At 52.5% G+C, this 25,085-nt stretch overlaps 1 protein-coding gene across 1 annotated transcript in view; it reads right to left on the reverse strand.

The window, feature by feature from the left end:
- Positions 1 to 2,391: 2,391 nt before the first annotated feature.
- Positions 2,392 to 25,085, reverse strand: part of UBR4 (ubiquitin protein ligase E3 component n-recognin 4) — an 83,876-nt gene continuing 61,182 nt past the window's right edge. The window contains 23 exon segments of the mRNA XM_032131987.1: positions 2,392 to 2,867; positions 3,519 to 3,681; positions 4,517 to 4,607; positions 8,031 to 8,255; positions 10,033 to 10,227; positions 11,168 to 11,293; positions 11,618 to 11,760; positions 12,191 to 12,304; positions 12,539 to 12,757; positions 13,566 to 13,665; positions 14,136 to 14,309; positions 14,616 to 14,806; positions 15,911 to 16,030; positions 17,163 to 17,270; positions 17,635 to 17,762; positions 18,146 to 18,233; positions 20,443 to 20,523; positions 20,654 to 20,851; positions 21,725 to 21,846; positions 22,257 to 22,430; positions 23,340 to 23,421; positions 24,118 to 24,259; positions 24,778 to 24,887. Of these exon segments, the coding sequence (XP_031987878.1) occupies positions 2,803 to 2,867; positions 3,519 to 3,681; positions 4,517 to 4,607; positions 8,031 to 8,255; positions 10,033 to 10,227; positions 11,168 to 11,293; positions 11,618 to 11,760; positions 12,191 to 12,304; positions 12,539 to 12,757; positions 13,566 to 13,665; positions 14,136 to 14,309; positions 14,616 to 14,806; positions 15,911 to 16,030; positions 17,163 to 17,270; positions 17,635 to 17,762; positions 18,146 to 18,233; positions 20,443 to 20,523; positions 20,654 to 20,851; positions 21,725 to 21,846; positions 22,257 to 22,430; positions 23,340 to 23,421; positions 24,118 to 24,259; positions 24,778 to 24,887 (3,159 nt within the window). The 3' untranslated portion in view covers positions 2,392 to 2,802.

Consider the following 25,085-nt stretch of genomic DNA (forward strand, 5'->3'; position numbering starts at 1 on the left):
TGGAGAGGGGACACGGAGCCAGGACAGGCTCTGGACACTCCATGGAGAGGGGACACGGAGCCAGGACAGGCCCTGGACACTCCATGGAGAGGGGACACGGAGCCAGGACAGGCTCTGGACACTCCATGGAGAGGGGACACGGAGCCAGGACAGGCCCTGGACACTCCATGGAGAGGGGACACAGCCAGGACAGGCCCTGGACACTCCATGGAGAGGGGACACAGCCAGGACAGGCCCTGGATACCCCATGGAGAGGGGACACGGAGCCAGGACAGGCCCTGGACACTCCATGGAGAGGGGACACAGCCAGGACAGGCCCTGGACACTCCATGGAGAGGGGACACGGAGCCAGGACAGGCCCTGGACACTCCATGGAGAGGGGACACAGCCAGGACAGGCCCTGGACACTCCATGGAGAGGGGACACGGAGCCAGGACAGGCTCTGGACACCCCATGGAGAGGGGACACGGAGCCAGGACAGGCCCTGGACACTCCATGGAGAGGGGACACGGAGCCAGGACAGGCCCTGGACACTCCATGGAGAGGGGACACGGAGCCAGGACAGGCTCTGGACACTCCATGGAGAGGGGACACGGAGCCAGGACAGGCTCTGGACACCCCATGGAGAGGGGACACGGAGCCAGGACAGGCCCTGGACACTCCATGGAGAGGGGACACGGAGCCAGGACAGGCTCTGGACACCCCATGGAGAGGGGACACGGAGCCAGGACAGGCCCTGGACACTCCATGGAGAGGGGACACGGAGCCAGGACAGGCTCTGGACACTCCATGGAGAGGGGACACGGAGCCAGGACAGGCCCTGGACACCCCATGGAGAGGGGACACAGCCAGGACAGGCCCTGGACACTCCATGGAGAGGGGACACGGAGCCAGGACAGGCTCTGGACACTCCATGGAGAGGGGACACGGAGCCAGGACAGGCCCTGGACACCCCATGGAGAGGGGACACAGCCAGGACAGGCCCTGGACACCCCATGGAGAGGGGACACGGAGCCAGGACAGGCCCTGGACACTCCATGGAGAGGGGACACGGAGCCAGGACAGGCCCTGGACACCCCATGGAGAGGGGACACGGAGCCAGGACAGGCCCTGGACACTCCATGGAGAGGGGACACGGAGCCAGGACAGGCTCTGGACACTCCATGGAGAGGGGACACGGAGCCAGGACAGGCCCTGGACACCCCATGGAGAGGGGACACAGCCAGGACAGGCCCTGGACACCCCATGGAGAGGGGACACGGAGCCAGGACAGGCCCTGGACACCCCATGGAGAGGGGACACGGAGCCAGGACAGGCCCTGGACACTCCATGGAGAGGGGACACGGAGCCAGGACAGGCTCTGGACACCCCATGGAGAGGGGACACGGAGCCAGGACAGGCCCCTGGACACTCCATGGAGAGGGGACACGGAGCCAGGACAGGCTCTGGACACTCCATGGAGAGGGGACACGGAGCCAGGACAGGCCCTGGACACCCCATGGAGAGGGGACACGGAGCCAGGACAGGCCCTGGACACCCCATGGAGAGGGGACACAGCCAGGACAGGCCCTGGACACCCCATGGAGAGGGGACACGGAGCCAGGACAGGCCCTGGACACCCCATGGAGAGGGGACACGGAGCCAGGACAGGCCCTGGACACTCCATGGAGAGGGGACACGGAGCCAGGACAGGCCCTGGACACCCCATGGAAGGGGACACGGAGCCAGGACAGGCCCTGGACACCCCATGGAGAGGGGACACGGAGCCAGGACAGGCCCTGGACACCCCATGGAAGGGGACACGGAGCCAGGACAGGCCCTGGACACCCCATGGAAGGGGACACGGAGCCAGGACAGGCCCTGGACACCCCATGGAGAGGGGACACAGCCAGGACAGGCCCTGGACACCCCATGGAGAGGGGACACGGAGCCAGGACAGGCCCTGGACACTCCATGGAGAGGGGACACGGAGCCAGGACAGGCCCTGGACACCCCATGGAGAGGGGACACGGAGCCAGGACAGGCCCTGGACACTCCATGGAGAGGGGACACGGAGCCAGGACAGGCTCTGGACACCCCATGGAAGGGGACACGGAGCCAGGACAGGCCCTGGACACCCCATGGAAGGGGACACGGAGCCAGGACAGGCCCTGGACACCCCATGGAGAGGGGACACGGAGCTGCTGCCTGCACCCAAGGGAGGGAAGGGGGCAAACGTTGTCCTTGCAGAGCCCAAGCCCTGGGGCTCCTGCCCCACACAGAAGCTCCGTGTGCAGGCAGGGAGCGCCCGGCTGCTCCCTCTGGGAGCCTTCTGCTTCTGGGGCTCCTTGGCCAGAGCCAGGGCTGGACAGAGCAGCAGCTCTGGAAGGAAAAGTGAGAAACACCTTGGCATTGAGGCTCCTGGGTGGCTCAAGCACCAGTCAAACCCAGCTCACCCATTTGTTCGGTTTATTTAACTTCAAAGAGGTGCACACTAAAGCATTAAGATTTACTGGTTTGGATTCCTCTCTGTACAAGTTCTTTCAAACAGCTTGAATGCACAGGGCTTTACAGATAGAAGCGCTGAAACACAAGATAAAACAAATCTAAATTCCAAATCACTCCATGAAGAAAAATTGTAGAAAATAAAAAAAAAAAAAAACAAACCAAAAAAGAAAACCAAAAACCGAAAACGAAACAAAAAAAATTCCAACAAAAAACTGCAGCACTCCTCAGGGAAGGGACAGACTGCACAAGGAGGGACACAGAGGGGTGGAAGGCAAGCGATGGAGTCTCTGCCCAAAGCTTCTCCGTGCTGGCGGCTCAGGGGATGGAGTTCAGGAGATCCTTGAGGAAGCTGTCGGGATCGTTGATTTCTGACAAGAGTCCTTCGAACAGAAGAAGACGAGAGAGAAGAATCAGCCCCTGATTGTCCTGCCCCCACGAGGGATTTGTGCTGGGCCATGTGTGAGCTCCTGACAGCTGCAGGGTTATTTTAAGGCTGGACACGAGGAGGGTGAACCCTGTTGGATGCATCAGGAGGGACTGAAATGTGTCCATTAAACCCACATGGAACTGCTCTTGTGCAGCTCCAGGGAGCCAGCTCTGCTCCCTGTGTGGGACAGTGAGAAACTGGCCTGGGGCACAGATCTTGAGGGAAAAAAGCAGCTTCCCTGCAGGTTTTCAGCACCTCCTGACTCCTGGAGGCACCAAAATCCCTGGGGAGGAACTCTGGCTGCACCCAGCTGCTGCCTCTGGTGCCCGGTCACATCTGTTCACCCCCCAAACACCTCCCAGCTGTGCTACAGATGTTTAACAGAGCAGGGGGCACCTGCAGGATCAGCTGGGAGAGATTTTCCTGCCTGGGGCTGCTCAGGTGTGTCCCAGCTGGTTTGGGACAGCCCAGGCCGTGGCTGGGCAGTGCTGGTGTCCCTCCTCTCCCTGTGCCACCCCCACAGGCTGCAGCAGTGGCAGGAATGCTGCTGTCTCCAGCCACGAGCTGCACAAGGCAGCCTATAAAAGGGCAAGCAAACACTCACCAGCCACATCCAAAAACTCGGAAAACGTTTCCACTGGCATGAATTCCTCCTGGAAGGTTTTCAGGGCCTTGTCTGCAGCCTCGTGTATTGGCATGTCGTTGTGTCGGATGAACTCAGCCAGAGAGAAGGACCAGCCTCCCTCTGTGTTACTGGTAGGCACCTTCTGACAGGGGACAAGGACACCAAATCAGGCCAAAAAAGAATTATTTAATTTAAAAAAAAAAAAAAAGAGTTACTGCAAACCCTGGTGCCTTCTCCCATCGCTCCTGGATTTCCATCCCTGCCTCTTGCAAACAACCACCAGAGGAAGAAATTCCCCAAGTGCAACTTCAGGACCTTTTGTTACAGAATGAAACAAGGTCCTGGGCATTTTCTCACCCCGAGTACTGACCCCTCTTTGGAAGCTGCAGGTTTCTTTCTGCCCCCACCTCCTTCCTCACCCAACCACTTCCCTGGCACAGCCTGGAATGTCCTTCCTTCCATGAACAATGAACAGGAAAAATAAGCAAATACACAGCACAGGAGTGCTGCCAGCTGGGAAAGTCTCTCAATTCTTCAGATACTGAACTGCAAGGGGTACAAAGAGAACAGGCAGCTTCCTGTGGCCTTTCTGCTTTTACAAGGTGCAGAAGAAAAAAGAAGGAAAAAATCCTTCCCTGGGAGGGTGGGCAGGCCCTGGCACAGGGTGCCCAGAGCAGCTGGGGCTGCCCCTGGATCCCTGGCAGTGCCCAAGGCCAGGCTGGACACTGGGGCTTGGAGCAGCCTGGGACAGTGGGAGGTGTCCCTGCCCGTGGCAGGGGTGGAACTGATGGGCTTTAAGGTCCCTTCCCACCCAAACCATCCTGGGATTCTGAGAAGTTTTGTTTCCAAGGACCTTGGAGAAAGGGGCTTCAAAAAAAACCTTTGCCTTCTGTTTCAAACTCAGGTAGCTGCTCAGGTGAGAAAGCTGCTAGAGCTGAACTGGGGCTGCTGTAGAGGAATCCCAGTGCTCTCCTTACCTTGAACATGTTGTAAATGAGATCTACAAGTGCCCAGAAGAGCAGCCCCGAGCGGTACGTGGCGTATTCCTTCACAGCCTTATCTGCCAGTCTGGGAGAAGGAAATGAGGCTGGAGTTAATCCCTCTATGAGGCTTTGATAACCCCCTGATGAACTGCAGGAAAGCTGAACAGCCACAGAGCCCAGCAGGGACATGCAGGGGATGGCTCTGAGTGAGCCTGGCTGGCTATCCCTGGCCGTGAAACACACACTGGGCACCTGAGATTCTCTGTGCCACAATTCCTGAGGCTGGGCAGTCCCTTTGCTCCAGCTGTGCTGTGTGGCCAGAGCAGGTTTGCCAGTAAAACCTCATTCCACAGGAAGGAAACGAGCACAGAGGGACGTGGAGGGCTAAGACTGCAGAGGAAGCCAACAGCAGAGTAGGAAAAAACAATGTTCAGCCCTTGTTTGTGTGTTCACTGCTTGGAGAACAGCAGATTCCTGAAGGAATAACCAAACCCAGGTCTCACACACAGGAGGCATCAGTGACAGAACAGCCTTGTGCTTCTAACTCATCAAAGCATTTCTGCAAGACTCTGAGGAAATACCTCGTCCTCGAAGAAATGGAGGAATTTCCATTTAATATCTCCTTGGTTATTCTCCTGCCAGGAAAGGACTTCTTCTGGAAATCCAGCATCTGGATTTAGAGCGTTAGGAATGCCCTAAAAGGTGCAGAGCTGTGCTGGGACAGCAGCTCCCAAAGTCTGCAGGATTAATCACAAACAGGTTCTGGCAAGGCGGAACCTCCTGCCAGCAGTTCTAATGGGTTTGGAATTTTCTTGCCTGTGCTCCTCAGGTACATCTGCCCCATCACGTGCTGCTTCCTGCTCAACACTTTGGAGCTTTGGAAAAACAAAAAGCCCTTTTTTGTGCACCTAGGACCAGCTCAGCTGCTGCTGCTGTGAGTCAGCAACACAACAGGGGGCCCCAACTGCAACCTGCCCCAGGCTGGGGCTTTTTGGGGGAAAAATGAACATTTTGCTGCTCTTATTAAAGGCTCCATTTGTGTGTGTGCCCTGAAAACAGACATCTTAGTAGGTGGCAGCCTGCTCGGGCAGCTCAGCTTAATTATTTAAAGGAAACCCAATTAGTAAAGGTGACTAAATTTCCACGGGATGAAGAGCAACTTAGAGCGAGGCTAATTCTGGCCTCCCAAATACTGCAAGCCAGACTTTTCTTTTCATGTGAATGGGTTTGATCTAATTGGAGTCTGCTCCTTTAATTGAAAACTGAAAGGCCCTTGTGGGTTAGGGCTGTAGTTACCTTCTGGAGCTGCTGTGTTTCATTCCTGGGAGCTGGACAGGGACTGCCAGCAGAAAGCCAGACGTGGACACTGGGGAAGTCTCGCTTCCCTCAGGAGCATTTTAGAAAGGTCATAGTGAAGAGCAAAGGGGAAAAAATCAAAAGGATCTTTTCCTTTCAAGTCCCAGAAGAAACCTACACTGAAAAACATCTGTAGGGTTTTTTAGCCAGAATTCTTGGTTCAGTAGCAATGAACACTCGGATCAGTTCTTTGGGATCTGTAAATCACATTACAAAACCAGAACAAAGCCGGGTCCATCCTGGTAATTTCATCTTTGGGTTTAAACGGGAAGTGTTTCCAAAACAAGGGAGCTGCTGAGCATCTCCCCCCTGGTACCGGTGGTCCCATCACTCCTGGCAGAGCCAGAAGCCCTTTTGGGCTCGATTCTCCCCAAATCTGACACTGAGCTGAGGAGCTGGGTGGGCACCTCCCCACAGGACAGGGAATGTGGGGATTTGCTGCCTTGGAATGAGGGAACGCAGAGCCTCGCTGCACCTTCCCGGGATTCACAGGATGTGTCCGATCTCGAGCGGATCCTCAGCTGCTCTGAGATGCACTGAGGCTCCTGCAGCAGCTCCTGTCCCTCTCTGAGACTCACAGGTAGCAGCGAGTCCTTGAGCGGCCCCAGCCCTCACCCTGCTGTTCTCGGAACGGAGCTGCTCCCAGACAACACCCTGACCATGGAATGCTCATTTTAATCCTCTGCATGCAGACATCACCCTGGTGTCACAGCCGGTGCCTTCCTCTCTGCCTCAGCCTACAAATTCCAGATATTGGCACTTATCTGCAGAGCGCTTCACCAGCCATCGCCCTCTTCCTGATTCTCCACAAGAATAAATAAGCACGGCCCTTGGAAATCAGAATTGCCATACTGCAATTTCTGAGAGGCTTTATCAGAGGGAGGCTTTGTGCTCCCTTAGTCTGCAGAGATTAAAGAAAGCCCTTGAATAAACCTTGACATAATTCCCGAGCACTATTTCTGAGTGTGTTCCCCTGAAATTCCAGAGATTGGATGCTTTAGCTGGAAGTTCCTGCCTCTGCCTGTTCCAATACAGAACCATTTAGTGAGGGTTTAAAAAGCTGCAAACCCACCCCCTGCTTTGTTCTGCCAGCCCACAGGAAGAGCTGCACACCCCTGGGCCTCCAGGACAACATCTCCTGGATCTGCTGGACCCCTCCTCTTCCCCAGGATTCAGACAGGGAGCTGGAAACAGGGAACAGGAGCCAGGGGGAGCTCGAAAGCAGCACAGAGATCAATAGAGGAGCCCCTTTCAGAGCTCTCTCCTTTTTTCCAAGAGCACTGGTTCATGCTGGGTTTGTACAACTACAATGTAATGACTTTATCAAACACCTAATTAATGTCATCAACATAAGAATGCCCTTTAAGGCGACTTAGAATAATAATGAATTGATTCCTAATTATGACAGCTACTTCAAATCATCCTTTCAGAAACCGGAATTCCCTTTCCCTCTCTGGAAATATTGTGCCTTTGTCAGGCAGGCACAGCCACTTATTCTCGTGCTTCAAGTGCCTGACAGCTGCTATTGATTTTTTTCTTTTTAAAAAGCAACGGCATTTGATTTCTATTTCTATTTTTCTATTTGAGGGAGGCTGGAGCGCTGATCAAAAGGGCCCAGAACGAGCTTCTTTAGCAAGGCAAACAGGGAGCGAGGCACAGCTCGGAGACAGCTCATGGCTGGAGCTGCTGCAGTGCTGAGCTGGGGGAGGGAAGAAGGAAAAGCATCGTTTCCATTGATCAGCTCATTGATCCACTCCAAGGAACACCCAGAACCGAGTGCTCCTGGGCTCAGGGCCAGGCTGGACAGGGCTTGCAGCAACCTGGGCTGTGGGAGGTGGCCCTGCCCATGGCAGGGGGTGGCACTGGGGGGGCTTTTGGGTCCCTCCCAGCCCAGCCCAGCCCAGCCCAAGCCAGGCTGGGACTCTGCAGCTCTGCAGCACTGAGCGCAAAGGTTACTCAGAGGGGTTAACACCCGGTGTAAACTACACGCTCTCCCTGTAAGCTGCGGTGGCTCTGTGACAGTGACATGAGCGGGTGTGCCAGTGACACGAGCGGCTCTGTGACGGTGACACAAGCTCTGTGCCAGTGCCAGTGACCCGCGGGGCTCTGTGCCAGCGACAGGAGCGGTGCCCAGCCAGGGCAGGGGACTGACCTGCTGGCTCCGCCCGGGGACACCACGCGCGCGTGGGAGGTGACGAGGAGGCGCCGGAGGATGTCCCCGCGGATGGCCCTCCACCTCTCCGGGGGACAGATGTGCAGGGCCAGCACGGTGTAGTAGTGGGGCCCGTCCACCTCGAAGGCGCTCTCCACCCACTTCTCCCGGGGCTGCTCCAGGAAGCTCTGCAGGTTCTTCTCCTCCCGCGAGGTCGCCCGGGTTCTGCAAAACAAGGAAAGCCTCAGGGGCTGCTCCGGCCCCGGTGGGCTCAGCTGCTGCTCCCCAGGAGCTCGGCGGGGCTGCCCATGCCCCCTGCACAGGGAAACAGCTGGGCACCACCAGCTTCCCCCTAATTCATCCCCTGGCTGAGGATCTGCTCCCAGTGAAGCACGCAAGCCCAGCAAACACATTTTCCTTGGAGCTGTGGGTGCCACTAGAGAGGTTTGCCAGGAAGCTGCCATTGCCCCAATGGAAGACAACACCACTGTAGAGGTATTTTTCCCTTTTTTTGGAGAAAAAAAACGGAGCCAGGCCAGCCAGGCCGGGCACTGGAGTGGAACCATCTCCCATGGGACACCGCACAGCGACTGCAGCTCCTGCAGCCAACCTGCATCCATTTACACAACTCCTCTACTGCAAAAGCAACCCCTGGGAAGTCAGAGGCCAAACCCAAACCCCAGAGACACTGCACTTACTGCAAGCTTGTATCAATATAATTTTACAACCTTCCTCCTTTCCCCCAGAGCTCCAGTGTCCCAGGAGTCCTGACACCCCAGACGGGACAGTGCAAACCACGTGCCACAGGAGCCTTTGGGAAGCTGCATCACACTTCACCACACCCGCGGCTCTGCTGCACCAGGAAGAGGCTGACAGCCAGGTCAGACCCTTGGTTTTTAAGTGAGATAAACTAAACTCTCCCTATCAGACATCAAGCAGCATCCCAGCAGATAAAGCTGTCAGGACTGTGTGACCTTCTCATCTGCTGGAAGATGCAGCTGGGAGCCAAGCAGTAGCTCTTTGTTTTCTCCATTTCGTATTAAAAATTCTGTCTGGGAAGTACAGAAGGCGTTTTTCCATGTCTGCCCAGTGGGTTCTGGGCTCTGTGGTGCTAACAGCAGCCTAACAAGATGAAACAAATAGTTCCATTTATTTGTCTCCCAAAGGCCTGGAAAAACAATAGCACAGGGATCTGGAGATAGATATTAAAAACAAAAGACAAATTGTATTACAGCCAAAACCTTGATTAGTTCCAGGCGGGAAAGTGAGAGGGATTTCACTGCACTGCATTTGGAGTGACCTTGGTGCATATTTTAATATTTATACCCTCATCTAATTAGTATTACTTACTAATATCTAACTACTCAAATAGAGGATAAATATGGGCATCCCGTTTTTGCAGGATCAGAACCAGCTCATGCATTCCAAAGCATCTGGGTGCCTACGGATGTGGCCATGTAGCCTCAATGTAGTGCCAAAGCACTGCTGTTTATTGGTAAAAAATAATAATGATAGCCCAAAAAAATAATTAAAAATATCAGGAAAATCTGATGGACCTGAACCCTCCTCCAGGAGAATTCCAGGATGTCAAATCTGGAAACAAAACTGTGTTATTTGAACACTGAATAAAATGATATCAGGGTTAAGTTTTCAACTAACAATTACTTCATCGCAGTGTCTCTTCTGCCTGCTCAGGAGAAAATTAAGCTGGCAGAGTTTCTTTAATGTAATAACCCTGTTGCTCACCCCAGAGGTAATAATTACATCTAGAATGGAAAGAGAAGCTAATTCCCAATTGCTTTTACTCAATAGGCTCCCTGTTATCCAGCATGTCCAGGCTTCACTCCCAACAATGTAAATCCTTAACAACCTACTTAAGATGTGCAATCCCGTTCCTCCTAAAACTTTGTGTGATTTCCCATCTTTCCTGCCCCGTGCACAAAGCAGAGCCCAGAGTGCAGCACTCAGAGCTGAGGGAGGGCAGGGTGAGGGTGGCACTGACGTGTTGAGCACGTAGAGCACGGTGTGGATGATGTAGGGGATGAGGTGGATGTTGCTCTCCCGGCCGCCTCCCCCGGTGTCAATGCTGAACGACTGCTCCATGGCGAAGCGCAGGAACAGCAGCTTGATGTCGTGCACGTTGAGCTGGTACGTGGGCTCCCTCTGCCCCGTGCACTCCTGGAGGTACGTGTTGTGTCTGCAAAACAGCAGGGAAACCTTCAGCAGGCTCCTCCTCGCACAGCACAGCCCAGAACCCGAGCAAGGATGGCCCAGAGAAGCGTTAGAGAGTGAAGAGGCTGCACAAGGGCAGCCCCTGCTACCTTGGATTAACCTCCCCATAGGGAGCCTCTCGGCTCACTCTGGCAAATCCAATTCCATCTGCAGATATCTGTCCACTCATCAATACTGTTTTCCCATGTCCACGACCTCGGATACAGCTCCCTGGCTGAAATGCTTCCAGGAGGTTACCACTCCTGATCCCACAGAATCCCACACTGGGATTGGGAGGGACATTAAAGAGTATCCAGTGTCACTCCTGCCATGGGCAGGGACACCTTCCACTATCCCAGCTTGCTCCAAGCCCCGTCCAACCTGGCCTCGGACATTTCCAGGGATGGAGCAGCCACAGCTTCTCTGGGCATCTTGTGCCAGTGCACACCCCTCCACAGGGAAGACTTTCTTCCCAATATCTCATCTACACCTACACCCTGTCAGGTTCAAAATTTCTAATGTGACATTACAAACCCAGCACGAGGTGAACCAGAATCCTGCCAACAGCATCTCCATCTGCTCCAGGTAGGTGCTCAAATACCTCACTACCATCCCAGAGAAGTCTGGAAATCTACCCCAGGGAATCCACTGGCATCAGAAGGCTTCTTTCATACAGAGGAATCAACATTGCACCTTCAGCAGTGAGTGGGGGCTAAGGAGGCACCGAAATTATTTACACAAAGCCAAGGAGCAAACAGACACCTGTATTTTTTAGGAGATTCGCTCTTGATGGTAGAACCTGAAATGGCTCAGTTTTACCAAGATTCAGCTGCACCACCCCTGATGCCAAGATTTCAGAGGAGTGTGTGGCAAGGCTCTGACTCACCCACATGCAACCAGCTGGGGAAGAACCTCTCTGTACTCACCGTGCCAAGCACGTGGCAAAAGCAGACTCAGGCACGTGGGGCCCCCACACGGGCAGGAGCCCATTGCACTTGGTGTTGGCATTTTGCAGGGCTGCGCTCTCCCACTCCTCACGGCCCCGAGCGAGTCTGCACGGAGAAAGGGAGCACGGCGGGCAAGTCAGGAGGATGCAAGCTTTTGTCTAAGGAAACATCCCAAAAATGACAAGCCCACAGCTTCTCTCAAGGCTGGCCTTGGCAGAGTCCAGGCCTGGATTCCGCCAAGGCCAGCCTTGAGAGAAGCTGTGGAAGCAGACCCTGACAGAGAAGGGAAGAATATCAAAGCAGACCCTGACAGAGAAGTGGCTGCAAAGTGACCAACAACCAAGCCCACCCACCCCGAGTTCCATGGTGAGTGTCGTGACCCCAAACCACCCTGAAAGGCCCTGAGCCCCAGGCTGTGGCAGCCCGTACCTCACAGCTGCCAGGTGGCAGTCGTAGTGCACGATGTTGAAGTGAGACACGGTGCTGTAGCCCTGCTGCTTGCGGGGCTTGTTCTCAAACTCCTCGAGTGCCACGCGCTTGGTGAAGGTGTAAATCCCCAGTACCTTGGTGGGCTGCAAGGACACACAGCTGGCTTAGAAACCACTCAGCTCTGCAACAGGTCACATTTCCTGCTCTTTCCACACCACACTGAATTGAATCTCTCCCAGTCTCAACCTCAAGCTTAAACTGATACTGTGTTTAAACTGCTTAAACTGATATTTGTATTCACTGAAAACACACTTCCACTTCCCAGCCACCTCTGGAATTACTAATCTCAAGAACCAGCCCTGAGACTTCTTGATCTTCCAGTGCCAACACTTCTGCAGCCAGACACTGGCAAGTCCCCTTAGGAGGTGAGAGGGCTCTGAAAATGCACCTCCCTTCACCTGGAAGTTGAATCTCCTTCACCTGGAACTTCTATCTCCCATTACCTGAAAACTGAATCTCCCTTTACCTTGCATCTCCCATCCACCATGACGTGGAACTTTTAGCTCCCACTACCTGGAACTTGTATCCCTCCCGGCAGATGCAGCAGGTCAGTCCCGGTTCCTCTATCAGCTCCTCCATCTGTTTAAGCAGCGCAGTCTTGGTCACCACCTGGCCCTTCTCATTTGTCTGGAAGAGAGAAAAGCTCAAGCAGGTTAAACAGAATGACAAACCACACCAGCCCCACCACTGGCACTGGAATGCCCATCCCACTTCCCAGCAGCGGTGTTCCCTCTCTGGCAGCACCAGGCAAGCTGGGGGCTGGAGCTCTGCAATACCCATCAAGAAATCATTTTACACACTTCCTGCTGAGGCACTTTGAGCAGGGCAGGAAGAAAAGCCCCTGAATGACCCAGCCATTACCGTCATGCCCAGGGTGCCCAGGGCCTTCTGCCTCATGGCCATGGCCATCCTCTTCTTCTCGGCGCGCGTCTCCTTCCGCGCGGCGTCGATCTTCTTGTTCACCTCGGGGTGTTCCCTCAGTGCCTCCAGGAGGTTCTCTGCCAACGTCCCAATCCCTTCGTCACTCGACACCTGCTCCAGTTTGTGCAGGTTGGTGATGGAGTCTGTTCCTATTAGCACCTGGCAGGGATGGGAACGCAGCACTGCTCAGGAACAGGGGCTCAGGACAGGGCCTGTCCCCTCTAATCCCATGGGGACAGCAGCCCTGAGCTGCAACAAGTGTCTTCCTTCCTTTTTTAATGCCCCTGAGCCCTAAAGCTGTGTGTAACACTGGGGCAATTTGCCTCTCCGCTGGCTATTACCAAGAGCTCAGATGGGGATGTTGGATAAAACATTTATTTTGTGGTAAGACACTGTATTGATGCCTTCAGACACCAACAAACACACCCTGAGGAGCTTATCAATAATTACCTTCTTTTCACATCGGTGTGTCAGTCTCACACCACGCAGCAGGAGGAAATACTGAAGTCAGAATCTCTGACTTTTCCAGATGATGCCCCAAGCTGCCCAGCAGAGGCTCAAGGCATCAAGACAAAGACACAAAGTCACGTTCCCAATCTTGTCGTGTGACACACAAAACCCAGAGGATGCTCTGCAAAGGCAGAACTTGCCCAGGGAATACCTGAACAGCTTCCATATCTATGCCTACTTTGGGATTCCCAACGGGCTCTCATATTCTTGGAACAAGTAAGATCAGGAGAACTGGATCTTCTCTCTGCTTTATCCCCCTAAGAAAATTCCCATCAGACTAGAACCAACATCTTTGGGCAGAGAAAAGCTGTGAGCAAACCTGTTCCAGCTATGGTGAGGATGACAAAACCCAAGAGAAATGAGTGTAGAACCAACTCTTAGAGGAATTAACCCTCAGTTCCAGGCCCAAAGCAGAGTGACCATGCAGGCACGTCCCCCATGCCCCCACTCTCCTCACCTGTGTTGCAGGGTGCTGCGTCGCAAGGCCTCGGAGCAGGCGCAGGATAAAAGGAAGTGCAGGTCGAGATAAGAACTTCTTCCATATGTCTGCATCCAAACTGCACGGAAAACCAGAGGCAGCAGCTGAGGGCCAGTGTCCCAGCCAGCAGCACGGCTCCAGGCTGCAGGGAGGACTCCCTCCCCCGTGTCCCTCGTCAGCTAATTAATGAAGGGACAGCCACACTCCCACTTCCATGCTGTGCACAGCCACGGTGCCAACTCTTAGCCTGGGGAATTTATGTCCATGAGCTGGCCACCAACAGCAAAAACTCTGTTGCCGTGCAACAGGAGGGGACAGGCAGGAAACACGAGGATGGTGATATCCAAGGAATCAGCTTGGATGGGTATCAAATGGGAGGATTTCAGGCTTTTTAGCTCATCCCTGTATGTGCACTGCCTCACCAGACGTCTGAATGCTCCTGAACGTGCACTTGTTCATGGATTTCTTGGGAGATTGTGGGGATGGAATGAGGAGGATGTCCAGGACAGTCACACACATTAACCACACACATTAAACAGTGACTCTTACTTCTTTGCACTGGGAATGTGCTTTTTCATGTAATCCAGGGCATTCTGTGTGATTCCCTTCTGCAGGATGAGATCTTTCAGCTGATGGCCGTTGCTGTTGTTCTTTATTCCTGCTGCTATTTTACAGAAGCAGTCTAAGAAAACTTTATCATCTCCACTGTGCTCCTCATCATACCTGAACAAAGAGAAGAAATGGTAACTCTGCCTGTAATTCTCATTTTCATTATCACTGCATGATGTACCTGCCCCAGCTCAGAGACTCAGAAAAGCCACTCAGGCCCCTGTCACCTCACAGTACTCTCTAAGGACCTATTTCTCCAGCTAGAGCTCACATATTTCTTTCAAAAATGGCTTAGAAGTGAAAGAGGAAATGAAGCTGAAGCCTGGCATTACACTGGAGTAAGCACCAGTGAGGAAATAAAGTAGAGACGTGGCAGTACAGCTGATTTCAGGGGCTTTTAGCTGAACTGTGCCAACGTACTTGTCGAAGTTACAGTAGGGCTTGAACCGATCCACCAGGATCTGCATCTTCTCCATCTCCCCGAAGGACAGGTAGGGGATGATGCGCAGCAGCCCCTGCAGCACGCTCAGGTTGGAGCGCACGAAGGTGCTGTTGATCTGGTCCAGCAGCATCACCAGCTGGTCCTTGTCCCCCGTGAGGAGCAGGTTGCCCTGGGAAGGAAGAAGAGCAGGATTTACATTCAGGAATCAATTGACAAGAAAATCCTCACTCTGGTAGCTGGAGGACTACTCCAGTTGTGAAGGGATAGTTGCTGATAAAAATAAAACCCAGCCTCGTTCCCAAAGGTCTTGTGGGATGGTATTGATGCCTTAGGTTTTAACTTTTAGATTTTTCAAGTCCTGTACTGCCTGGTGTGTCACTCTGAAGTTGAAGTGTGGCCTGGTAGCTGCTGTTCTCTCACGCTGGTCAGACATAACAAAGCCTCTCTAGGTTTGCTCTTCAAGGACACCTCGATCGTCCCAGGCCCCAAAATGTGCAAACTAAAAGGCTCTGAAGAGGAGGGGCAGACTTGGGGTAATTACATCATTAACTGAAATTATAATTGGAGAATTAACCCTGACATGCAAATGGACCGAACTTATAAAAGTGTGAAGGACCCGTGACCCACGGTCCAACTTGGGCATAGCCTTTGGACTGCCCAGGGTGTACCTTTGAAGGCCCTTCAAATAAATACCTACTTTTATTCTCTTATTTTTGTCTAGCCTCTGCTTTCAGGTGGCCACCTCAAGGCATCAGTATCAACTCCTCTAGCTGACAGCTGCCTTATTCCACCTACTGTTAAAGCATTTTCCAGGCAAAAGTCTAATAATTCCAACCCAAAGCACACCAGATTCCTGTCCACCCACAGCTTCAAAAGATGAGTGAGAAACTCTTCTTGTTGTCAGTCTGGTTGAGATTCATTTTATTCTCAATTAGCTGGAAAATCAATCATGTTTTCAACACATACAAAAACACTCCAAAAAACAAGGCCAAGCTGTGTCTTTTCTTGTCTCTCCCTGGCCTGTGGCCCAAAGCAGGAAGGAAAGGATCCAAGCAGTGCCTAACAACCCTCACCCAACCGTGCAAGACCCATCCTAACAAAGCCTCGCAGTGCTTTTGCTTCAGGGCCCTCATTGAGCCCTTCCCCAAGACCTGCCAGAAGTGTAAGGAGGCTCAGACTCCATCAGCACCCCCCTGCAGCTCCTGGAGCTCAGCATCCCCGTGAGCAGGGATGTGCAGTCCTGAATCCCAGGCAACGGGCCCTGGGCACTCACCTTGTCCTCGCTCAGAGGCTCCGCGTTGGATTCATCCAGAATGATCTCCATGATGCTGAGCACCTGCTCGGCCACAGCTGCTCCCCCGCTGTCCTTGCTCTCCTGCTCAGCCACCAGAGCCTGCAAGACATGGGGGCACTCAGGGGAGCACCAGCAGCCACTGGTTTGAGTGGGAGCACTCAGGGGAGCACCAGCAGTCACTGGTTTGAGTGGGAGCACTCAGGGGAGCACCAGCAGTCACTGGTTTGAGGTGGGAGCAGGCACTGGAACGCCAACAGTCACTGGTTTGAGGTGGGAGCAGGGACTGGAACACCAGCAGTCACTGGTTTGAGTGGGAGCACTCAGGGGAACACCAGCAGGCACTGGTTTGAGGTGGGAGCACTCAGGGGAGCACCAGCAGCCACTGGTTTGAGTGGGAGCACTCAGGGGAACACCAGCAGTCACTGGTTTGAGTGGGAGCACTCAGGGGAACACCAGCAGTCACTGGTTTGAGTGGGGGCACTCAGGGGAGCACCAGCACCCACTGGTTTGAGTGGGAGCACTCAGGGGAACACCAGCAGCCACTGGTTTGAGTGGGGGCACTCAGGGGAGCACCAGCAGCCACTGGTTTGAGTGGGAGCACTCAGGGGAACACCAGCAGCCACTGGTTTGAGGTGGGAAGAGGCACTGGAACACCAGCAGTCACTGGTTTGAGGTGGGAAGAGGCACTGGAACACCAGCAGTCACTGGTTTGAGGCGGGAAGAGGCACTGGAACACCAGCAGTCACTGGTTTGAGGCGGGAAGAGGCACTGGAACACCAGCAGCCACTGGTTTGAGGCGGGAAGAGGCACTGGAACACCAGCAGCCACTGGTTTGAGGCGGGAAGAGGCACTGGAACACCAGCAGTCACTGGTTTGAGGTGGGAGCAGGCACTGGAACACCAGCGGTCACTGGTTTGAGGCGGGAAGAGGCACTGGAACACCAGCAGTCACTGGTTTGAGGTGGAAAGAGGCACTGGAACACCAGCAGGCACTGGTTTGAGGTGGGAGCACTCAGGGGAACACCAGCAGTCACTGGTTTGAGGTGGAAAGAGGCACTGGAACACCAGCAGGCACTGGTTTAGGGTGGGAACGTCCAAGGGATCATTTGCATGCCAGCACAGCAACACTTCCCATCTCTCGTAGTTGCCACAAGGCAGCAGGGCAGCCAGAAGTGGCTTAAATTCATGGGAATCACGGAAAAAACACTTCTGGAAGCCGAGGCTGTCCTTACCAAGTTGAGAGTCCCCAGCATGACATTCAGAGTGTTCATCTCTGGCTTGACCAGCTGCTGCCGGTTTATTTTCACCTTCACGCAGTAACTGAAGAGTTTTAGCAGCACCTACAAAAAACACAGACAAGGGATCTCTGTGGTACCTGCACAACGAGGGGAGGATTTTGCTGAAACTAAAAGCACCCTGTAATACACCTGATTACACTTCTGGGGTACAGTTCAGCCCAGATTTTTACATCTGTATATACATCTTAGCACAGCTTTGGTTTTCACGTAAGGCCAAGGCAGGAAACGCTAGAGAGAGACAGGATTTAGTCTTACCAACTCCTCAGCTTCTACACACTTCAAGTTCTGTAAGGAATTGTTAACCAAGAGGAATGGGAGAGCTCAAAGGCGATTGTCTAAACCTCATGGATGTCTGTGGCATTTTGCACCCTGTAACTCCTGACCCCAGAGCCAAAGGGAGACTCACGGTTAAGAGGTGCCGGCCCTGCTTGAAGTCCTTGATCCCAGTCAGTCTGTTGAGCATGCACTCCAGGCCTCCACAGGGGGCCATCACTCCTGCCATCTTATACACTTCTTCCTCATCCTCCTCCTCATCTGCAGGACAGACACGGGTGGTGAGGACAGGAGCAGCCACAGGGACACGCTCGCGCAGTGGAAGCAGAAATGGGGCGTAGAGCAGCACACATTTACCAGCAATTCAAGTCACTTCAGTTGTATGGAATTCAAAAAGAATTAGGAGCAGGAAGATGAAGAAGGGCTGGGCAGAATGGTCCCCGTGCCATGCAAGTGCTCACATTTGAAGCACAGCTTTAAAGCGCTGTTAAAATCCTCCTTCACTCGAGGTGAAGCAGGTAAATGCAGCAAAAGCAACGTCAATCAACTTTAAGCTCACTGCTGTGAGGATAATAATGTCATTGCTCTGCAGCAAACCTCAGATTTCAAATCTAATCCCAGCTTTCAGCAGACAAATGCATTACCAGTGGTGGAGTCGAGGGACTCGATGAATTCCTCCGTTGCATCTCCCAGTAACCCCCGCATGCGGTAAATGATCCTCATGGGCTCCCCCTGCAAGAGCAGAGCTTTTCATTAATTGTATCTCTGGGCACTCGTGCACAAGCCTGGTTCTGGTTTCAGGGTGTGCAGACACTGCAGCCCCAGCTCTCCCTCGTGCTGTTTCACTCAAGGATGGTAACACAGGGAAATCTTTCACTCCCTCATTCTCCCCTTCCTGAGATGAATTAAAAACAACAGTAGAGCCACCTGCAAAAACATCAATAACTCATCCCTAGGTCTGTCCAGCTTTTCTTGGCACTGCCAATTAATTGACAGACTGGTAATGAACAGTCTCTTCCTCCTCACATCTCCTCCAGGTTTCCTTCAACACCAGTGAAAGGTTTAGCCAAGGAAAACGGGTTCATCTGCAAAGGAACACCTGCTTTCCATGGCAACCTTTCCTCAGAGAGTATGGCACAGCATACCTGGGAAATACAGGGAGCAGGCACAGCCCAGGAAATGAAGCAGGACAGGCTAATTGGACAAATGCTTTCAAACAGATAAAATCTGCAGTGATGGCAAAGGGAGGAGGAGTAAAAAGGCAATTTAATGAGCTTTCAGTAAGACAGTACCTCACTGAAATGATGCAGCCAAAAAAGCCGTGCTTTTACCCTGAGAAAGGGACAGTTTTCCAGATGCATTTCCAGCTGGAAATACTGACAGCATATCACAAAACTTTCCATTTTTAATCCATAGGTCTGAATAAAAAGCAGAAAAGAAAAATCCCAGATTTGGGAGCAGGAGACCTTGCAAGAGAAAACCTGTCAAGGATCGTGCTAAGCCTAATGTGGAATAAGCAGTGCTTAATGTCACTGCAAATACATAAGCACAGGGAAAGCCCCGGGGGGAAGATCTGCTCAAAGGCCACGCTGGCGACCAGCAATTAACACCACAGGGGCCCTGGTAAAACGGCAGATGAACAAAAAAAGCCACTGAGAGACAAGGGAAACAAAAAGGGGCCTGAGGTTGCGTTTCTTGTGCGCCTGTCGCTCCCAGGGAACGGGCGGCTCCAGGAGGTGCTCACAAAGGAAGACAGATGAAAGCTGTTCATCCACAGGAATGCTGAGCAAACTCTGCCTTTCACCATCAGAGCTGCTGCCTGGGAGAGCTGCACGTCAGCTCCAGCCTGGCATCCCACGGGAACAGCTCCTCGCTGCTCCCAGGGGCAGCACGGGGATCATTCCCACCAGAGACTGGATCAGAATTCAAATCAGAACTCACGGATTAACACCAGCACCTCACTTCCCTTTCCAGGTTGGTACCTCGCTAAAAAATTATCCCTCTCACAAGGTTTGGGCTCCATTTTGCAGTACTGAAGGCTTTGTTACTGAAATAAAGCATTAATGAGACCCATTTTATCTTCATTCACTGCTAACTGGCACTTTGTTTGAATTCTTCCCACAAATGATTTCAGGAAACAGGTTTCAAAGGTGATTTGAGGCCAGGAGGAAATGAGGAATGACCAAGAAATGCTGGGCAAATCAGTCTTGTTGTATGATCTCAAGTGCCTCTAAAAACCTATTTGTAGTGGGCAAGATTGAGCCTGATGGCCTCACTGGGAGTTTATTTTAGTGGCTACGAGGAAAGAAGGGAAGAGCTCGGTCTGGACCACATCCACCTCTGGAACAAGCTCAGCATGACATGGGGGACTGGACCCTTAAGACTGTTGGGTCCATTTCTTCATGTGAAAAACACTCAACAAATACTATGAAAAGCAAACTGGGAGGATGAATCTGCCAAGTGCCTGAGATGCTGACGAAAAACACGAGAGCAGAAGTGCAAATATGGAGAACCATTGGATGTTCTGTGCATAAATAACTTGGGTTCGTCCCCGAAGCACAGACTGATGAGCAATCTGGTGTCCCTGTGTGTACACACACATGGAACTGCCGTGTGCAGATGGAGTGTGAAATGTGCTCTGAAAGGCAGCGCCAACGTTCAGCTCTCCCCAAGGGAACACAGGGAGTTTGTTCCTCAGGAAGAGTCACACGTGACACAGGACACAGCTCACCTGGGGCAGTGCTCTGCAATCACTCACGTTGCAGGGCTGTGCACAATCTGTCCTAACAGAGCACCAAAGGTGCTGAGCAGTTACACCCAGTAAATTACATGCCAGGAAATAAATCCTGACTCGTGTGATTTTGATTTTTTCCCCTTTTTTTTTTGTTGCTATGAAGGACGGGTGCTCTGTGCTGTTAACATGTACAAAGGTAACACACACCTCGTTTGTGGGACACCACACCTTCTTGTAGACCTCAGCCACAGGCAGATCCAGACTGATGATCTTGTTGTTCACCAGAAGCTGAAAGGGAGAGAAGAACAAGTCAAGAACAAGCTCAGGTTGTTGCATCACCGCCCCAGCAACCACCAGCTGCCCAAAACCGGCATCCCACAGGTCTGTGCAAGAAATCCCCACCTCAAGAAATTCTCACCTCCATCCCGCTGTCGTCCTCCAGCAGAGCCACCAGGTCACAGTCCTGACAGATCTTGTTCTTGATGTCCCTCATGAGAGGCCCGATGCCAGGCTCGTTACTGCTGTAGGGATTCCCTGGCATCCTGCCCTGCAGGAAGTCTTCCTGCTGGGGATCTTTCTCCAGAGTGACAAAGAACTCGGTGACTTCATTCTCTTCCTAAAGATTAGCAGCAGAGACAGAGTGAATAAGTTTTTCCCTAACCATGCTCCCATTCCTGCATTTTTATGGCAGGACGTCCCTAAACCTTCACTCCTTTCCCCACTGGAGCATCTGCTCTGCACGCCACACTCAGAGGATCTCCAGGATCATTCAGCAACCAAATTCCTCAGGGAACTTGAACAGCAACCTCCCAAATGGGATACACTGGGATACACTGGGATAGAGCTCTGTACTGGCTAATGGCAAACCATGACTGCAGACACTGCTGTTCCTGGGGAAAAGGAACCAGATCTAGGGTAGCTAGAGGTGGCTGGTGGTGACTGTCCCGCTCTATCATGAGACCCCACCTGGAGCACTGCACACAGTTCTGTGCCTCCTCAACAAAAAAAGGACATGAAACTGTTGGAGCAAGTGCAGAGAAGGCCATAGAGTTGCTCAGGGGACTGGGAAGAGATGAGAATGTTCAGCCTGGAGAACGGAAGGTTGTGTGGAGACCTCAGAGCACCTCCCATGGTCTGAAGGGGCTCCAGGGAAGCCAGAGAGGGACTGTTCATCAGGAACTGGTGTGACAGGACAAGAGGGAATGGGTTTAAGCTGGAAGAGGGGAAACTTAGGTCAGATATTGGGAAGAAATTCCTCCCTATGAGGGTGAAGCCCTGGCACAGGGTGCCCAGAGCAGCTGTGGCTGTTTCATCCCTGGAAGTGTCCAAGGCCAGGTTGGATGGGGCTCGGAGCAGCCTGGGATAGTGGAAGGTGTCCCTGCCATGGCAGGGGGTGGCACTGGACAATCTTTAAGTCCCTTCCCAAAGCACTCCCTGGCTCTGTTTAGGCAGTGTGACTCTCCTGGTGGTGCAGCCCTGCCCCACTCACAGGGTAGATGATGCTGCAGAGCCTCTCGAAGATGAACACTGGGGTCCGGTAGTCGTCGAGGCTGTAACGCTTGGCGGTCTCTATGCACACTGCCATGAACGCCTTGGTCTCAGACTCTGTGCCTGCCAACAAAAGGGAGCATTAAAATGGACACTGGAGTCAATTTTATAGATTCCACTTGAACTCAGCACACACAATAAATCCTCCTGCAGTCAGCCCCACGCTTTGGTGCTCTCTTCTTTTGCGAATCCCCTCGGTGAAAGATGAAAGGGATTTATTGGTAGGGTTACTAGGAAAACCTCTGCATGACTGGGCTGCAGTAAAACAGCCCCATAAACAGGAGGAGGCTGAGATTCCTGGAAATAAGAGGAGACTAGAAATGCTATTCAACTTTTCTGTGCCAACAGGAAATACTGAAGCCATGAACCCCCCTGACTACAGCAGTCATTTAGAAAAGTTCTTTGCGTGGCTGTTCTGCTTTTTCATCTTGGTTGATCCAAAGGCTGGATTTCTGGAACACAGGTGGTTTTACCTGTTGTCATGTCCTCCAGCATCTCCAGCAGCATGTCCTGGGTCTCATCAATCAGCTTTGTCCTCTGCACCACCAACTTCCTCAAGCACAGGTACCCGTTGAGCACCGTGCCCACCAGCCGGCTCTTGAAGTGCCTTTTGATGGACTCCACCTCCACGAAGGAAGAGAGAAGACCTAGAAAGCCACCAAAATTCAGGAGGCGGGAGAGAATTGGATTTCTAGATTTCATAGCAGCAAACAGGGCACAGTATCATAAAGACGGCTTGTTCCAACTCCCATCAGGCTGTGGTTTAAAGCTCACTCCTGTGAACTGAGTGGTTGGAGGCAAAAGCCTCGGCCTGTCTTGTAAACTGTAACATATGGAAGAATAGTTTGGGAATGAGAAAAGGGCCCAAGGAGTGTCCTAAGTGCTTGATACAAAATTCTGCACTCTTTGGCATTTTTCTGTTGCAAGCTGCTCCAAAAGCAGATGATTGCTCCTCTTGTAACACCTCTAATCCCTCTGACGATGTGAAATGACTTATCAGTGACATCACCAAACTGGTCACTCCAACAATAAAGTAAAGAATCAGCAAACACAAGGATCCTTTCCCATGACACACTGATCAACATGCTGCCACTTGCAAGAAGCCAGGCTTTGTGAATTCACCCACTAATGTCTGAAGAATGTGAAAAAGGATACAAAAAACAATGACCTAGTTCTTGAGGTATTTCCATTTCCAACAAATTTTTGTAAAAGGGTATACACCCTAGAAGATGAAATAAAGCTCCCATGGAACAGGGAGGTAGGAGCAACAGGTAGGAATAAAGCAGCAGGGTTTACAGTGCTGCCAGGGACTGTACTACGTAATAAAGTGAAATGATGAAGCTTGCCTGTTATGTTACCACAGTTCAGCTAAAAACTCTTACTAACCATAGGAAATATGGAAAAATCAATTTAGAGATTAAGTGTTAAATCGATGGCAAAAATCCAGTGCTGATAATGGCAACACAGCTGAATGAGATCTCTCTGAAATTCTGCCACAGGCTGTCAGAGAACAATGAGCACCCCAGCTGCAACCCTGCTGCAGGACTATTGAGTACCTGTGAGACTCTTCAGGGCATATCCCTGCTGCAAATCTGTGCTGAGTGTCGCTTCCTCCAAGGCGAGCAAACGAGCTATTTCCTGAAAATAATGAACAAGCCTGTCAGGCCAAGACCCTGCAAGGCCAGTAATGATCAGTGTCTAACACAGGGTGCAAAGGAACTCGGCCCAGAAACTGAGCCAGGCACAGAGAAAGCACAATTGCACCAGCAGGGAGGGAAGGGGGAAAGGAGAGGAAAACTGCCACAAATATCCCGCTCATTTTCTCCCTGCACCTTCCTGCCACCACTGCTCGGCTCTAGTGGCCCTCCAGGAGGACTCAAGGCCACCACTGATATGGAGAGTGTCACCTGCCTGTTTGGAGTGCAGCAGGGATCCCCACAGAGGACTCCTACCACTCTGAACACTGCAAACTCAGTGTGCTGCCTCTCCAACAGGCTGCAATTCCCACTCCAGCCATGGCAGCACGCCTGATCCTTCCCTGTCCCTCAGGGCTCTCAGAGTCCAGTCTGGGAGCTGGACAACAGCTTCCAGCTCTGAGCTGGTGCCAAGGCAGTGCAGCAATGTTTATAATGCCAGAGCACTTAATTAAAGTGCTGAGGAATTCTCCAGCTGGGGCTAAAACCCCCGTGGCCTCCCTCTGTTCAGAGGTAACAGCACTGGAGTGTGAACTTGAGAACCCTGGCAGGGTCAGCCACAGGGCACTGAACAAAGGGATGGAATTTCAAAGGGAAAAATGCCAAGCTAGCAGGTCATTTCCTGCACACAAATCCACACCTTAGTGATGAGGCTGCCAATATAGGGCAGAACCCCTCTGGCTGCCAGGTAGACCTTCCAGTGGGCAGGTTTGATGAGTTTCTGATACAGGGCCAGGTACTCAGCAGCACATTCACCAGCAATGCTCAGCTCATCCAGGTAGCTGTGAAAGAGAAACACAAGCTGACAACCCCTTCACAGCAACAAAAGGCATTCCAGCTTAAGGACACTGTAGAAAGAAAGAAAAAGCCTCCAGAAATCCATCCTCCCTGTGGTCCTTGCTAACAGCATCACTGATATTCATTACTCCCTGGTTAAATTTGTATTTGTCCCAAAAAGGAGTTGACTGTGCTGTCAGCATGAGCTGGGCTAAGTTATGTCCCAGGAGTTGGAAGAGATTTCACCCTATTATTTTGCTGTTGAAGAGGCAGGGGAAATGTTGGCCACACAGCTGAACACCAGATCCTTACTTCTGGAAAAAGCACAGACTGCAACAGCTCATTGCCAGGCAGCAAACCCCAAGTCTCCCTAAATCTATACCCTCCCAGCTAATTAAAAATCCAGCTCAAAAAGACCCTGAACTGGAGGTATGCAAGGGAGAGGTGTGACAAAAGCTGCAAGAAGGGAGAGGTTCTGATCCAAATACTCGTGGAGCTGCCAGGTGTGGCAGCACAGGAATACCTGGTGAGGAGATCGAGGACCTGCTGTTTCCTGCTGGGGATGGTGGCCAGGGCCTCCACGATGGTGCAGGCAGCCTGCCTGGCAGCCTGGGTGGCAGGAGTGAACAGCACCTGGGGCGGGGGCAGGAAAAGCCAGGTCAGACTGATGGGCACAGATGAACTTGTGACAGCTCACAAAAAGGCTGGGGCTGTTGGGTGAGCTGGTGGCAGCGTTTCTTGCTCTCCCAGCACTCGGTTCTGTGACAATTCCTGCTTTGCTCAGCACCAGAGTGTCTGAAGAGTGCATGGCGTGGGTGACCTGCTGATCCA

The sequence above is a fragment of the Corvus moneduloides genome, chromosome 22, assembly GCF_009650955.1.
Source record: "Corvus moneduloides isolate bCorMon1 chromosome 22, bCorMon1.pri, whole genome shotgun sequence".
NCBI classification, from domain to species: Eukaryota; Metazoa; Chordata; class Aves; order Passeriformes; family Corvidae; genus Corvus; species Corvus moneduloides.